At 42.5% G+C, this 15,550-nt stretch overlaps 2 protein-coding genes across 2 annotated transcripts; both read left to right on the top strand.

The window, feature by feature from the left end:
* Nucleotides 1-4,307: 4,307 nt before the first annotated feature.
* Nucleotides 4,308-5,660, top strand: GL218_06869 (uncharacterized protein; the record flags this gene model as incomplete). Its single annotated transcript, XM_033583601.1, has 1 exon — nucleotides 4,308-5,660. One exon carries the CDS (start codon nucleotides 4,308-4,310, stop codon nucleotides 5,658-5,660), a length of 1,353 nt encoding a protein of 450 aa, XP_033433028.1.
* A 1,031-nt stretch (nucleotides 5,661-6,691) lies between these two features.
* On the top strand, nucleotides 6,692-15,017 carry GL218_06868 (Stonustoxin subunit beta; the record flags this gene model as incomplete). Its single annotated transcript, XM_033583600.1, has 4 exons — nucleotides 6,692-9,395; nucleotides 9,519-10,406; nucleotides 10,889-11,350; nucleotides 14,263-15,017. 4 exons carry the CDS (start codon nucleotides 6,692-6,694, stop codon nucleotides 15,015-15,017), a joined length of 4,809 nt encoding a protein of 1,602 aa, XP_033433027.1.
* Nucleotides 15,018-15,550: the final 533 nt, after the last annotated feature.

Genomic DNA, 15,550 nt, shown 5'->3' with positions numbered 1-15,550 from the left:
TCGAGAGGTTTGCAAGTCTACCGAATCGTATGCTTTGGCGAATATTTCTCTGCAGTAAGTTTTCACACCATGTTTATTACATTGGCTCGGTAAAATATGAGATTAAGTTAATATATACTTGGCAGTGATTCGGGCTTGTATTGACATGGCATGGCCTTCAAATGAAGCGTATAGTAACGAGACAACTATACAATTTATTAATAGGCCAACAGGATTAGCACAGTATGTAAAGTTTTATATAATCTCTATTCGTGTTGTTGCCTCAGCTTTAAAATAAACTATTGCTTGATTTCGTTTTTAATATTCCAATTGCTGATGTGTAAGCTCACCTGAGTTTCTAGTAATGATATACACGGAGGCAACTTCATGTTTGGATTACTCGCGGACGGCCCTGAACATAATGTCTCCCCTAAATTAAAACTATTAGATTTTGGCCTTGCCAATATAATGTGAGTTTATGCCCACATGGTAAAGACGAAATTTAAGTTAATATTACTTACATTCCACTTTTTAAGCCAACCGCGTTGGTTTGCTTTAGATGGGACTGGAGAGCAACGGAATATACAAGATATAGGAATAGTACGTGGTGACTACTCTCAACTTATACTACTTACAATACCTCTTCACAATTAATTTACTAATTCATGATTTAATAGCTCATGGCCACCGTCCTAACCCTTACCACTGATTATAAATATACGGGAGAAGAAGTAGAAGTTGATTTAAGCAGGCTTGGTTATTCTTCTGCCGTACTATCGCCGGCCTCTGGTATACTGGGCGATCCCGAATATGGTGAACGAGACCCGCTTCCATACATTGATCGGGATATGCGCCTTATTATCGCGGCATGTATGGCGAGCAACCCTCAAGACCGTCCTAACCTTATTGACCTTGAGCGCTGGGTTTATAGCGAGGTTAGTAACACGCACCCCGCATATTATGGTATCAATCGCGGTGGTGCAACATGGGAGAGCAACGAGACGATCTACAGTATCGTACAGCAATGCATATTTAATGCCCCTGATAATTTATAGTGAAAGATGTTCCATTAGGCTGGATATGCCTTCTTATTATCCATACCCTTAACATATATAGAGTATTACATAACATACATCTTATTGTATTAGGTACATTAAGGGGTAAAGCTAAGAGTTTAACACCCATTCACAACTACCCGACATTATCAACAAGAAAAACCTGCATTACACTATCGAAGATCATCCCTACGTGACTCCAAGATTTAAAAGTGAAATAACATAATAATTTTTGCGGAAATCATCGCTAAATATCTTATTCGTGCTATTTTCCTCTGAAGGCTTTTATTCAACCCTTTCTCAAGTCAAGCTTAGGCACATGGGTCCTCCAACCAACGTACATAAACCCGAGACCAAGAACGCCGCTCGATCTCAGTTAGATCTTCACGGTGCTTTTGGTCGAATATATGACGAACCGCGTATTGGCTTTGGCAGCGGTAACAGCAAAAGTTCCACTTCATGACTGATAGTCCCTCGTAAACCCCTACTGTCTGGACACTCTCGACATTAAAATAGAACTTTTCAAGAAAAAAAGCGTTCAAGAAATCGCGGTTTACAATTTCCATCGGTCCACTGATCTCTATGACGCGGGATTTTCTTGATGGAACTTGCGCGCTAACTTTTATTCGGTGCGGTGTCACTTGGGGTCGGTAAGGACCTACTCTGAACTGCCCCGATTCGGCCATCTGCATCAGCCTGTACACTCCCCGATGGTCCCAGAAGACTACTTTTGCAGCTGAAGTATTATGTTGGTTGTTCGGGGGGTTTATGAACATCGAATAGATTTTTCCTGTTCCTCTAAGGGAGTGGCAAAGCATCGCGGAATCGCACCCTGCTGGAAGACAAGTTATCCATACAGAACAATTTCGCTCTTCGGCAATTTCTTCCGAGTAATTTCTCCTTGAATCTCGAGAGCCTTGGTAATTAGCCGACCAGTGAGACGGTTGTTGTGGTAGAGGTTGGTCATTATCAGAAGACGCCATCTTGACCAAATATTGCTGTATTCGGCGTTTGATTAGTAAACTATGTGATACCGTAGACTGGCAAACATAAATATGGGATAGATTAGGAGTAGAAAAAACAGGGTGGGAAATCTAGGCACTTGTGTAGTGGACCTATTTATGGTGGCATATTTGATAGCGGTTGCAGAATATTAAATGCTACTTACCAAGGGGTACCTGCTGTGGTATTGCTCTCCAACAGATGATCAGGGTTACGTAGGGAGATGGATGAGATGATAGGATCTAGAGAAAGAAAATAATGAGATCGTAGAGAAAAACTTTATTTTATAAGTAGAAAAATGAGATCTCTTTGCAACATGTCGCGATTTGTGATATTAGATATCGACCAAGTAATTGTAAGTTAAGTGAGTGAGTAGAAGTATCATGAAATACTGATTGGATACCTCTTTAAAATTTCTCTGTATGTGAGCGTCCTTTTTCAATAGTCTAAGTTCCAATACTCGATTTATTTACTATTTATACCTACATCTTAGTGATTAAGAAGCTAAGAAGACATTCAGATATCCAAGTCAATAGGTACCTGTCAATAATCCATTCAAAGATCAATCGGATATGAATCCAAAGGTAGCTGTTATTAAAACTTTAGAATAACTTCTTTAAGATAGAATATGTAACTGGTCTTTCCAAGTGGGTGAACTTGTTGCATTCTTGGACGTCTGTCTACCCACTCAATATATACCTCCTATTATTGTTAGTAACATAGGATGATAAGCGCAATGGAAATCAGATACTTATATGCTTCGCTATCTCCTGATAACTATATCACGAGTCCTAGTCACTTGACTATTCATAGGCACGAAGATGACAATATGCCTTGGCAGGTCGATTATCCGAAAAGAGGCACGGAATTCACATGTCACATGTCACGAAAAGTCATTGATTGTCAAAATCGTATACTTTTCAATGTTTCCATTCCAAACATGATTCACTATTAACCAACAATAACATATAACTATCAGATCAATAACTTGAATTAATTTATCGTGACTTATAAGTTACTACTTTCTTACACTTGTTTGTATGATGATGACGGGTAAAAGTGGTTAGTGCACGAATGGTTAAAGTGTATTTAATTAGAAGTTGACAAGGCCGATTTTACATCTTCCTCTCGGCATCCATGAAACCTCCCCTAGCATCCCTTGTCTTAGTACGGTTAAGCCACACATACCCCCCCTACGGTGGACTATTAGTCCAACTGTGCCAAAATCAAGAAAATGGGTGGGAGCTGTCCAAAAAGGGTAATTTAATAAGCAACGCTAGGTGCACAGTATCCCGAAATACCTGAAATATAAGATTTATTATTATTTTATTAATTTAATTACCATATACTCAAATAACTTTATAAATATCACATTTTAAGTATGACAACTGGTATCATCTTATAGCTTTAATCAATGCGAAAATAATGATTCTACTTGCATGCTTATAAGATACGTACTGAATAGTTTATCCGTTGTTGAAATACCTACCTATCTATTAGGGTGGTGGTCTTGAAGGGTATCACGTGTTAGTTTCTTTACATCTTTACATAGCACGTATTTGATATTGATGTAATACTCCAGGTTAAAAAAAAAGATGCACTTGAATCATTATTTTCGCATCAATTAAAGCTATAAAATGACACCAATTATAATTTTTAAAATAGGATATTCGCGAAGTTATTACAGTGTATAAGTTGTATCCTGTATATTTACGTATTTGTATATATTAAAGGTTAAAGTGAAGGTTAGATCTGATTGGCTAGTTTGTGGGGAAAAGGAAGGTAGCTCGCAATGTATTTAATAATATTTATACGTGTCAATATCTTTACAAATATAAGGCCGAGTTATATAAAATCTGGGTTGAAATTTTTGTCTTTTTTTAATAAAAATACTAATACCAATTTTAAGTAATTCGAACCTATATTAGTAAAGTTATCCCTATATAAAAGGTATATATTACCTTATAAATTGTGTATATAGTAGAAATAGCCGAACTTATACTGTAATCTTAATGTTACTATTACCTTATTTGATATAGTGCGACTGGCTTTTTTGATTTTGGCACAGTTGGACTAATAGTCCACCGTACCCCCTGCCACTATCTGAGGGACCTCAAGCAAACTTGTACCTAACATAACCTGTAGGTAATCTGTATTTTGCACAGCCCCCATTCATGTATCACAATACATACCTAGAGGTATATATATTATCAGGCTCTGTATACCTTCAAACTTCTCATCTCCCTTGCCTTCGATATACTGATTATTATCATGTCTCCTCCTCGCACTCTCCGCGAATACACGACGGAACCAGCTGTTCTTTTTAAGCTTTCTAACGAAAAGCTTCTTAGTCTTGTTCGCGATGAATTTGAAGATGAGCTTTGCCGGTTGAAAAGCGCGTACTCGGTCGGCGGTAGAAGGGAAGTCAATCTATTCTCAAAATCACCTTCTGCGATCTTATACGGAGAAGACTATGATGAAGTCAACCGTACGCTTGTTGGGGTGTTGACCTTGAAATGGATTTACAATGGAGAATACGATATCCTTGTGTCAAATCAAGCTGAAGCTCTTAAACTTTCTCGCCAATCGTTCGAATGGATTTCTAACTTCTATGCGGATTCAATTGCGAATCCGAATGAGTTATACGCTCTCATTACTTCCATAGTGGTGAATGATATAGGAAAGGATGAACAGCTCGCCTCCGAATACCAAAAGAAAACCGGAGAGAATATCGCTTCGATGAATCATGATATGATTCTCCTTAAGGCGGTTGAAGCTGGCATCTTGGGTTGCTTAGATCGTCTATCTGCAGAAGACAAGGCTGATATCATGCGCGGCATGGAATTAGGTGCAGAATTTAACTTTGGACAACTTGCACAGGCGGAGAACGCACCAGCTTGCCTGATTAGTCTGGAGAAGATGAAAGGTCACGCCCGTGGATTTCGACTTCGATTTCAGGAGCAGCTGCTCGATATTGCGGGCGCAGCGGGCCACCTCGATTGGACTTGCGCAAAGAAACTAACCCAATCTAATTTCGATGCTTATCATACTGTATACGACGCTGGAATGGGTATAATTGAGGGTGGTTTAAGCCTACGCGCAGGATACGATATGGTTTTAGCGCGTCGGCTAAACCTACTTCATGAGAAGGGCTTTCGGTTACTTGATCTCAATGTTGAAGATGATCGTGCTTTCGCTAGGCTCTTATGTATGAGTAGTGTCGCTGACCTGGCAACCGCTGAACTGTACAGCCAAGTGTGGTCGTCCCTTGAGAGTCAGGTCAGGATCTCTTTGCGAAAGAATCTCAACATCGACGGCTCTATATCTCAGCCAGCAGTTCAAGTCACGTATATACCGGCACTTATCACCCAAGCGGTTGATATTAGTGGCCCATCGACCCCTGAGGATAAGGGACGTGCGTTACGAAGTGCGCTCCACTATCTATGCAGAGTTATGTCTGCTCCTGATAAGCCTGATGGTCTGGTGAGTGTTATCGAACGGAACGTACTCTCTATCATAAAAGAAGTCGTTCAGAGTCCGCAATTTCGTGAGGACCCTACCATCTTAGAGACAGCCCCCATACCCGAAAGCCTCGCAGCGATGACGGAATTACACGAACAATAGTGGGGATGGTGTATTTCTGATTAGATGTTTCACGAGAAACGGTTGGCTTCATGGCGTTATCCGGCTTGGGGTGATGTAGATATGGAGAAGATGATATCGCTACGAAGTAACGCGCTAATTGTACTTTATGCCATTACGACTCCCACGAGTTGAATATCCCGTTTTGATCTAGTATACCTTATTATAAAATTACAATATAAAATACCATGTTACCGTTAACTCTGAGTTCCGTTTTCCTTGCAGTTAAATATGCTAACCTATTGCTTTAAGTATCGCTTGCGCTGTTCCGTGGCTCAATAAGACCAAGAACTACATAAGTGAGTAGTCATATTTATATTGTGAAATGGCATGTTATGCATTGCCACCGAAGCTTAATTTGATTAATCGATTTGATAATATAATATTATTGTCGACGTGGACTGCAAAGTCTTGAACCACTTGGACGTCCTTAGACATCAACCCCAATTTCCCCGCGTTTACGGAAGCCTAATATCGATTCTCCTATCCCAATCCCCATCATTACCAGCACGTATGACGTTACCTCTGGTAGAAATAGGTGAAGACAGCGAAGTATGGATTTCTATTTGGTACGCATACTTAGGTAGTTACCATGGATCTCAACTTATATAGCTCATATTATTGGTATTTCCCCCTAGCGAGTAAATAGTTGTATAGACTATAATAGGCTCCCAAGTAAGTGGACTGCCATGCTGTCGTCGTATTATAGGTAGGTAGCTATCACGAGGTAATCCAAGAAGGTGCAGAAACAACACAGCTGTTCCGCAAGTAAATTGAATTTTAGGCATCCAACATAACGAAAGCCTGTAGATTCCAGAATGGAAATGATTGTATTTAGAAAATTCTAACTAAAGTACCTAACCTAAGGCTTCGTAGTTCTAATTGCAAAGTTACTTCATATTATGCCTTGGTACCTCAAATTCAAAATATGAGCAATCCCTCCCATTATCTCATCTGCCATCACCCTATTTTGGTCGCAACTAAGTGATTCCCCTTGGGTCAAGACGAGCAACATGTATGGCGTAAATATGAGCAAAAATATGAACCTATTACGACCTGCCTTGGGGGAGCAAGTACCTTTTGGCAGGCTCTACGATGCCAGAACCGACCAATTTCTTTCTCAGTCCATACTGAGAGAAGACAGCCAAATATTCCAGGCGTCATCTGCAATTCCCTCAAGTCAATTACCCGAAGTCAACGTTATTTTCCATGATTCCTATCAGGCCAAGTTCGATCTCATGAACATAGGCGCTGACCTAGGTGCGAGTATTCTTGCTAAGCTCATAAAGCTCAATGGAGCTAGTATGTATCTCGATGTCCCACAGCAAAGAGACGGTATACTACATGCCGCTGTTCATCACAAAATTATCTCAGCACGGGAGAAGTTCAATGTAATGCACCCTCGGAATCAAGCAGCCATAGACTGGGAAGCCTTGATCAACTTGGAGGCTACACATTTTGTCGTCGGAATCGAATGGGGTATCCAAAGCATTGTCTCAATACAACATACAGTCAGCAGCTCTGTAGCCCACACGGTAGTTGAAGCTCAGTTTCAGACCAAGATTTCCAAATTCAAATCAGCAATCGAAACAAATGCCCCGATTGCTTCAGAGAGATCCCCCCATGATCCAACAGATACAGATATGCCACTGGAGATCACAACATATAGCGACATATCCGCTGAATGTGGTGTCATGGTGGAAACTTTGGAGAAGGCACGTTCTGAACTGAGCCTTATTCCTATACATATTGAAAAGGAATATTCCAATAGGGGTCGACCGATTACATATACGCTATTTCCAATTAACGTTCTCGGAACGATTATGGAATATGATGATGGTCTTGGTGCAGCCATGACCCCTATCAGCTTGGAGACCGAGAATCGCTTAGTTCACTTATTCGATGAGTTTTCTCAGTCTTATCAGAAACTCCACAAGAACTATGAATACATTTCACAGCATCAACAGTACTGTCCCGAACGTCTTCGTAAGGAAGTAGAATCGAAGATATCCAAGCTAAAACGTGCGTCGGAGAGCTTTGAGCAAGAGTACGCGAAGGCTCTTGTAAGTGTACGGAGTGGGAAAGATAAAGAAATTCTTCTCCAGAATCTCCATGCTACCTACACTAGCGATGAAATATCACCCACTATTCTAGCCAACACGACTGACCAACACGTCGCCAAAATCAAGTTTATACTTGAAGCTACTGGTATGGGTGCGACCTACGCCAACGCTGAAGAACCAATCATCGATTCCATAGGCAATAAGAACGCCTATATATTCTCAATCAGCAATGCGGCTTTGAATGATAGCAATTCTTGGAATGACAATGCAACCCTATTCAAACGTTTATTGGGCGATCAAAACCCTGATATCCTCTATATAATATCCGACGATGATGCAGGAGGATGTGCCTCACCTTATGCTTATATCTCCTGCTACGAGAAAGGGGACTTGGTGTCTGAGGATGTTTTTGGGGAGCAGAATTGGCTCATAAAGCAGTGCTTTGTTAAGTGCACAACAGACACCATTGAGGACCAAGATATCCCGAGACCACTGAAGAGGCGCCGTGTTACTATGCCTTGCCCGAGCCAAAACTGCAGTCGAAGTCACATTTGTGAATGGAAATGTTCTAACTGTCGTACTCCTGTGGAGTTCGGCTTCGTCGACAAGTACATATACTGCGATTGCGGACGTAGTTTGTACGAAAACTTCAGCTTTAAGTGTGATCAGCCAAGTCATGGTGGGACATTCGAAAAGTGCCGCTCCCAGCAGGTTTTATCCCAGCTAAAGAACCTCGGAGACTCGGAAACCGTGAACATTTTGATTCTAGGCGAGACCGGTGTGGGAAAATCGACATTCATCAACGCCTTCGTCAATTACTTGACGTTCAAGACACTAGACGAAGCCAAAGCAGAAGAGGAGCTCAATTGGGTTATACCATGCTCATTCTCCACACAGGTCATGGACAGAAAGCGGCCAGACGGAGCTATCAAGCAGATCAAAGTACAGGTCGGTACGAGGGATGATGAACACGACGGCAGCAATGGGCAGTCAGCTACACAGCGAACTGCTGTTTATCCCATCACCATTGGCAGCCGTACGATTAGACTGATCGACACCCCCGGTATTGGAGATACACGGGGGATTCAATACGACAAGAGGAACATGGCTGATATTTTATCAACCTTAAGCAGTTATGATGACTTGCATGGTGTGCTAATCCTGGTGAAGTCGAATAATGCGCGATTGACTCTTACATTCAATTTCTGCATGAAAGAATTGTTAACGCATCTCCACCGATCGGCGACAAGCAACATGGCTTTCGGCTTCACCAACACGCGAATCTCGAACTACACCCCCGGTGATACATTTGGGCCGTTAAGTACTCTTATAGAAAAACATTCTGATGTTGGTCTATCTTTAACAACTCATACGACCTATTGCTTCGACTCAGAGAGCTTCCGTTATCTTGCTGCATTCAAGAATGGAGTCACGATGGAGAATGAAGAGGACTTCCGCCGTAGTTGGGAGCATTCGAGGATGGAGTCACTCCGTCTTATTGAATATTTCAAGTCCAGGGCCCCCCATAAAGTTCACAGTACCATAAGTCTTAACGGAGCAAGGCAGCTGATAGCGAGCTTGACCAAGCCAATGGCCCATATTTCAGCGATAATCAAGACCAACATTGCCATGATGCTAGATAAGATCAAAGAATGTTAGTAATATCCGTTAGTTTTAATATTGAACTGTCATCACTATCTTAAAATAACCTGTCATGCTCTAAATATAAACTACAAGACATTTTAATTGAAGTGCTTGCTGACCCAAGCTTCTATAGTGACGGACACCCGTATAACAGGTATAAATCTCAGAGAAAGGCTTCATATAGAGAAGATGCATCTACGTTCTAAAGAACTCGAGATGCCACGCACCGTCTGTGGGGAAAAAGACTGCATTGAGCTTAGGGATGATGGGGGAGGCGTGATTGTCACTATATACAAGACACACTGCCATCCTACCTGCTATCTCACTGATGTTACGATTGGTCAAATATCTCATCCTAGTCTCATTAGATGTGCCGCGTTTATGGGTCATGATTTCTGTACGAAATGTACCCATCACTGGCAATCGCACCTCCACGTCATATGTGAACTGGAGGAATACAAGGCTACAGTGACAGATACCGAAGTGGAACGACAGATCCAAGCAAACTCCAACGACATAATACTAAGAGAAACGGCAATTCAAGACCTGAACAAGCTCATCGCCGAATATAAGGAGGAGCATGAGATAATTCAGAAGGCGTCTGCTAGGTTCGGTATTTTCCTGAAGAAACACTCCATCACCCCCTACAACGATGCGACGCTTGAGTATCTGGACATGCTCATTAGGGATGAAGAAATGAAGGTCCAAGTTGGCGGAAACAGGAAGCGTCTTGATGACCTATTGGAAGATCGACGAGCACATGAGGAGCTCGTAGACACTCTAACGCGCAATATGGACAACAAATACCAATTGCAGTACCAAGTCCTCAACGAAGCTGGGGTGGAGAACCTTGTGTCTCAGCTGTATGAGTTAAAGCATTTCGGCGCGAACCTCAAGACGGTCCAAAATTCCATCTTAACGGCGCATCAATCCGCGAACCGAGAACGTCCAATTTGGGTAAATCAGGGATGGACATCCAAGATATCCAAGCGTGCTCGTAGGGCTACCAAGAACCCCCATGGTAAGGATACTACCACGCAGGCAGTAGAATCGCCTTCAAAGATTCCACCCAGGCCTAAATCGGGAATTAGAAAATTATTCCAAGGCATTCCAACGAGGATATCATCAATTATTTCTTACTCATAAGTCAAGTGTTGAGCCTTGGGTGCTTGAGAGTCGCGTAGGCGCCTCTAAGAAAGAGTATCAGTTTATGTTTACTTATCCTATTTCCTTACCCTATGGTTAGGTTGGAATATATCATGTTGATTGATACTAAAGGTTGAAGCTATCGTGAGAGATTGTGCACAGACCAAGCACGAGTGGATGACTCCACTACGACTAAAAGGTATCGTAACTGTCATTACTCAATATATGCGATATATCATTTTATCGGGTATCTACATAAGATTATGACTCGGCTGATAGGTACATTTAAGATGCCCCCTAATAATACATTCTCTAATAATCAGTGCTTTGCTTTTCTTTCTTTCTGCACAATGGCAGAAGTAGCAAAAGCCAATGTCCAAAAAGCTGTCCTCTCTCCACCGGATTGGCTTAGGATTTGGAGAAAGCATTTCCACGGTCAACAGTGGGGCTTTGTTGCTTTCCGCGCCGCCTACCTTGGCGGCGATAATGACGACGATCGCTGGACTAAATTTCAGGAGCAGTTTAAACGCATCGTCGAGTTACCTTTTGCGCGTGCTATTACCCAAGCACAAGAAGAAGGTGTTTCACTCCCAGATGATTTCAACGAGGCCAGAGCCAAGTTTGAGATTCAATGGGTAGAAGAAGTTCCCCCGAACGGTGGGACTCTTACGACGATTACCGATGCCGATTCACTCCGAGCCAAGTACGCCGCTCTGAGACCTAATCTAGCCCCTGGGCTATGTTGGGACGTTTTCTTCTGCGCGTCACCTGAAGCAGTCGAGTCTTTCGAGAATGAGGCATCAACTACCGATGAGACGAGTATGTTTTGGAGGGCCCGGGCGCCGTTCCTCTTAGCAGTCTCGGCTCACAGTGATTCTGGGCTAGAGGAAGACCACGAAGAGACTGCATGGTTCAAACCCGTTTTTAAGATTGCAGCTGAGGTATTGGTAGAGTCACTATTCACCGTACTTGATATAGGAACACCACTGCGACGCATTACGCGGAGTGTTCTTGGGGCAACCGAACTTGATCAATCCACCGAGAAACATCAACCACAGTCGGTGGAAGAGGTTAGAAAATTGGATGAGATCTGGTGGTCGATGCATCCGTCGCCCGCGCGACTAAGGATGAGGCGGAACATTGGATCGATATAGTCACAATGTGTAGAGAGATTAATCTTTATTCGTTCACATCTTCGCAATCATGAGATAGCCTTGGTAGAAAGTGATAGTTTACGTACCTTGGCTAAGTCTTCGATGGTGGCTTCTATAACATCTTTCTTGGTGTTCATAGGGCGGTAGTTGAGCGGGTTGTTACCGATAATAGGGGCATCACGTTCCTCGAAATGCTTTCGACCTAGGGGCCGGTCAAAGTTGAAGAAAGCCCATTCAAATAAATCTAGCACCAGTTGAGTGACAGTAGGAGTTCCTTAGGTACTCTATCTGGTTGTGCTACGGTTGGTCTATGGCGAAATCGGAGGGTGAATTGCATATATGGCTTGCCGCGATTTCCTTCACCCTGTCGTGTCAAAGTCGGCCTTCTCGCTGTGAGCTCATATGGGAAATTATGAGTCACAGTTAGAACTATGTGCGTACTTAATGTTAAGATCGCAAGTTTTATCCATACTTGGTAAATATCTATCGACACATTGCTTTGAAGGAATAGATACATGCCTAGGTAATCAAAAATAAAGGGCATGCAATAGATTTGATGAACTTCTATACGCGCGTTCAGCTGCCGAGAGCCTCATTGCGGAAGTCTCCTAGTAAGCGACGTACGATGTACACACCAACTCATACGCGAGATGCCGATGATGCTACATGTGGTGTTATCTCCGCTATTTGGTTCAATTATACCCCGGTTAGAAGCTACGGTACCAATAATCCTCAAGTAGTATTCCATGCAGGCCTTTATGTATGGTAATCTTCCCACCAACACTTTTGTCAAAAAGGTTTCCCCGTCCCTATCCATAGTTGTCTATAGTTTGGTACTGTCTTAACGTTAAATCTGCGTGTTCTTATTTACGATGGAACCTATCGTGTATAATGAATACTAAAACTAGCTCTTAAGTACGATTGCGACACAAGTCTTGCAAATAAGATTAAGTGCACTTAGAAGAAAAGGGGAGAATAAAACTGCACTGGTATACGTTTAAGTTAATAGTTCAAGTCCAGGCTTTCTATTCAAGATCATGTCAGTATAAAAGTGTCATGCTTAGACTATAAACTGTAACTAATAACTTGTAAAACTTTATGTTTTAGGGAGATATCAAGATAAGGATTATCAATATTTTGAAGGTCTTATGAATATGGTTGGATATTTGGGTCCTATCACCTGTATACCGTAGATTTCCAAGAGGATCTCCCCCAACACAAATATGTCTCAGAAGTATTATATTACGAACTGTCTTCTTGTTTCTTGTTCCAGTCGCTCTTTTATTTCGAAATTAAAATTGAATATATTTGGAACATGTTTTTCAAGAAAATATTAAGATGGTAGTAGTTTAGTTACAAGTTCCTAAATTCTCTCATTATCAATAGGTTACGCATCGTATGGAACAAGAGTTGCATCGCATTCGCCAAGCCTGCCTACCGAACATGAAGATGAGTTTATGCTAAATAACAATGCCATAAACACTTCAATCGTACCACTCATGATGCATTATAACTTAAGCACCCAAATCAACTTGCATACATCGAATAAGGTTGATGATATGAGGAAATGTGTGTATAGTATTTTCCAGGCAGCGGAAAGCAAACTACGTTGCAAACGTTCCGTTGAAGAATGCAGTATGCGACGTGCGGCGGGCATCATGCTGAACTACGGGGCGAATTCCGATTGGTAACTCGTAACTCACATCCAATAACATAGATATTAATCTACCTAAACGCTCCTATTACTCCTTCGTGTGAGTCGCATTCGGGGAGTGAGTTCATGTTACGGACTATGTCTACCTTCTGTTACACTATCAGTATTCTCTTGCCCCCACGCCGGTTATCACGTCGTGTATGGATCGGCAAGACAAACGACAGCCTACTTCCTTACATGCTTTTTCTACTGTATTTGGTTTTGTATAGTTATTGTCATGGTAGATTGCCGTTGTGTGACTCGTAATCCAGCTGCCGCACCTTTCGCCATCGACGACTATATTCTGCGCCTTCATCGGATAGCACGGTCGTAACTCGGACTAATTAACCACGAAAATGTAGTATAAGATAGGCTGGGGTATTACGCGGCCGTATGAGGACCTATATTAGGGCTGAAAGACGTAGCAAACTGGATTCCAAGGTGATCAATCACACTGCCTTATTCTGCAGCCTTCCTCTCAACTTGAAGACTTTAAACCGCAGTCTCTGAGAACTACACTTGCATGTACTATTTGACACAATGCGTCCTCCGGTAACACAGCAGACGGTCGCAGCCGATGCATCTCCATCCAGTAGTTTAATGGCTGGTAAGTAAGTTCTTGCTTGGATGGATATTCAAAATACTACACAATAGGGTATCAGTTCACACCTGATTTTACAAAGCTGTCTCCTAAGCTGCACTATTAGCCAGTAACCATATTGTTTCCTCCACTCGTAACTTAGTTTCCGCGCAGTTGTCCTGTTACTAAGAAAATACAGCAAATCATACCACGCCCACGAAGCAGCATGACATTCTGGCCACCCCTCCTCGTGTCCGAGTATCACTCGGAACTCGGCTATGGTCGCGTCTACGCACATATATAGCTACGGTGGTCGATGAAACTGTCCAGAGCCGCGTTGATGCACGGTTCGAGAAACATGAAGAATGGCTTGCCGCACGCCTTGACAATATACTTGAGAACCGGAACAAGGCCGATCATCGTAATAGGCGAGATATATACGAGGCTGCATGGCGCGATGCAGCAAGCTCGAGTGCGCGGTTCGTCAACGAGAATTTTCCCGATGCGATGCCTTACTACGACAAATACGAGACTCTGAGGCATGCTCTCGATGAAGCCCCAAAAGAGGGCATGGCCCTTGAATTCGGGGTCTATCAGGGCTCTACTCTTCGGAAGATTGCGGCCAGACGGTCTGGTGGAGTTTACGGGTTCGACTCCTTTGAAGGTCTTCCAGAGGCTTGGCGTTGGGTGATCCGTCCCGGGGCCTTCGCCGTCGAAGCCCCACCTGAGGTACCCGGCGCCGAATTAGTGGTCGGATGGTTCGACAAGACCTTAGCGCCCTTCCTTGCTGAGCATCCCGGACCCATCGCCTTACTCCACATCGACAGTGACTTATACTCTTCGGCAGTGACTGTATTAGAGCACTGTGGACCACGTCTAGTGGCCGGATCGATTGTAATATTTGACGAGTATTTTAACTTCCCCGGCTGGGAACACGACGAACATCGTGCTTGGCAGGAATATGTCAATCGCACCGGGACGCGCTTCAGTTGGCTTGCTTATACTGCTGACAATGAACAGGTAGTGGTTCGGATCGATGATCCAGGAACCCAGCCCTGATATTTGAGGTTCAGAAAAAGAACTTGGCCTTCCCGTCACTTATTACAGCGTTGCTATTTAACGATGAATGAATTAATGGATATAACCTTCAGTTGAGAATAGGAGTTAATGCCCGGAACATACACGGAATTATGAAGCCAACTCAAGATTATGAACCTAGCAACTTTATATATATCTAAACTAAAGCCTAGAAAAATTAGTATAGGACTTAACTAGTAATATACGCACCAGTTTATGTCAGTCCGAGGTAGATAATTAACCACCTATGTAGGTAGATTAAAGAGTGTGTTTGGTGGATGACGCAACTAATCATCAGGCCAATCACCTTGTTAATCAGCTTCTGCACCTACCCGTCGGCTTGTAAGAACGTACAGGCTTGGGCGTGGGCAGCAATAAGATAAGCAAACATCACGATGAGAGATCTTGTATACAATCCAAGGCGCTTACTTCTCAATAATAGTATAGTAGTAAGTTTATTCTATAACTCTATAAGAGCTTCATATTATACATTTATGTACATCTTATTACCCCCG

The sequence above is a fragment of the Daldinia childiae genome (genome assembly GCF_008694065.1).
Source record: "Daldinia childiae strain JS-1345 chromosome Unknown Scaffold8, whole genome shotgun sequence".
Classification (NCBI taxonomy): domain Eukaryota; kingdom Fungi; phylum Ascomycota; class Sordariomycetes; order Xylariales; family Hypoxylaceae; genus Daldinia; species Daldinia childiae.
The sequence above is the reverse complement of the archived record's forward strand: the minus strand, read 5'-3'. Positions and strand labels throughout refer to the sequence as shown.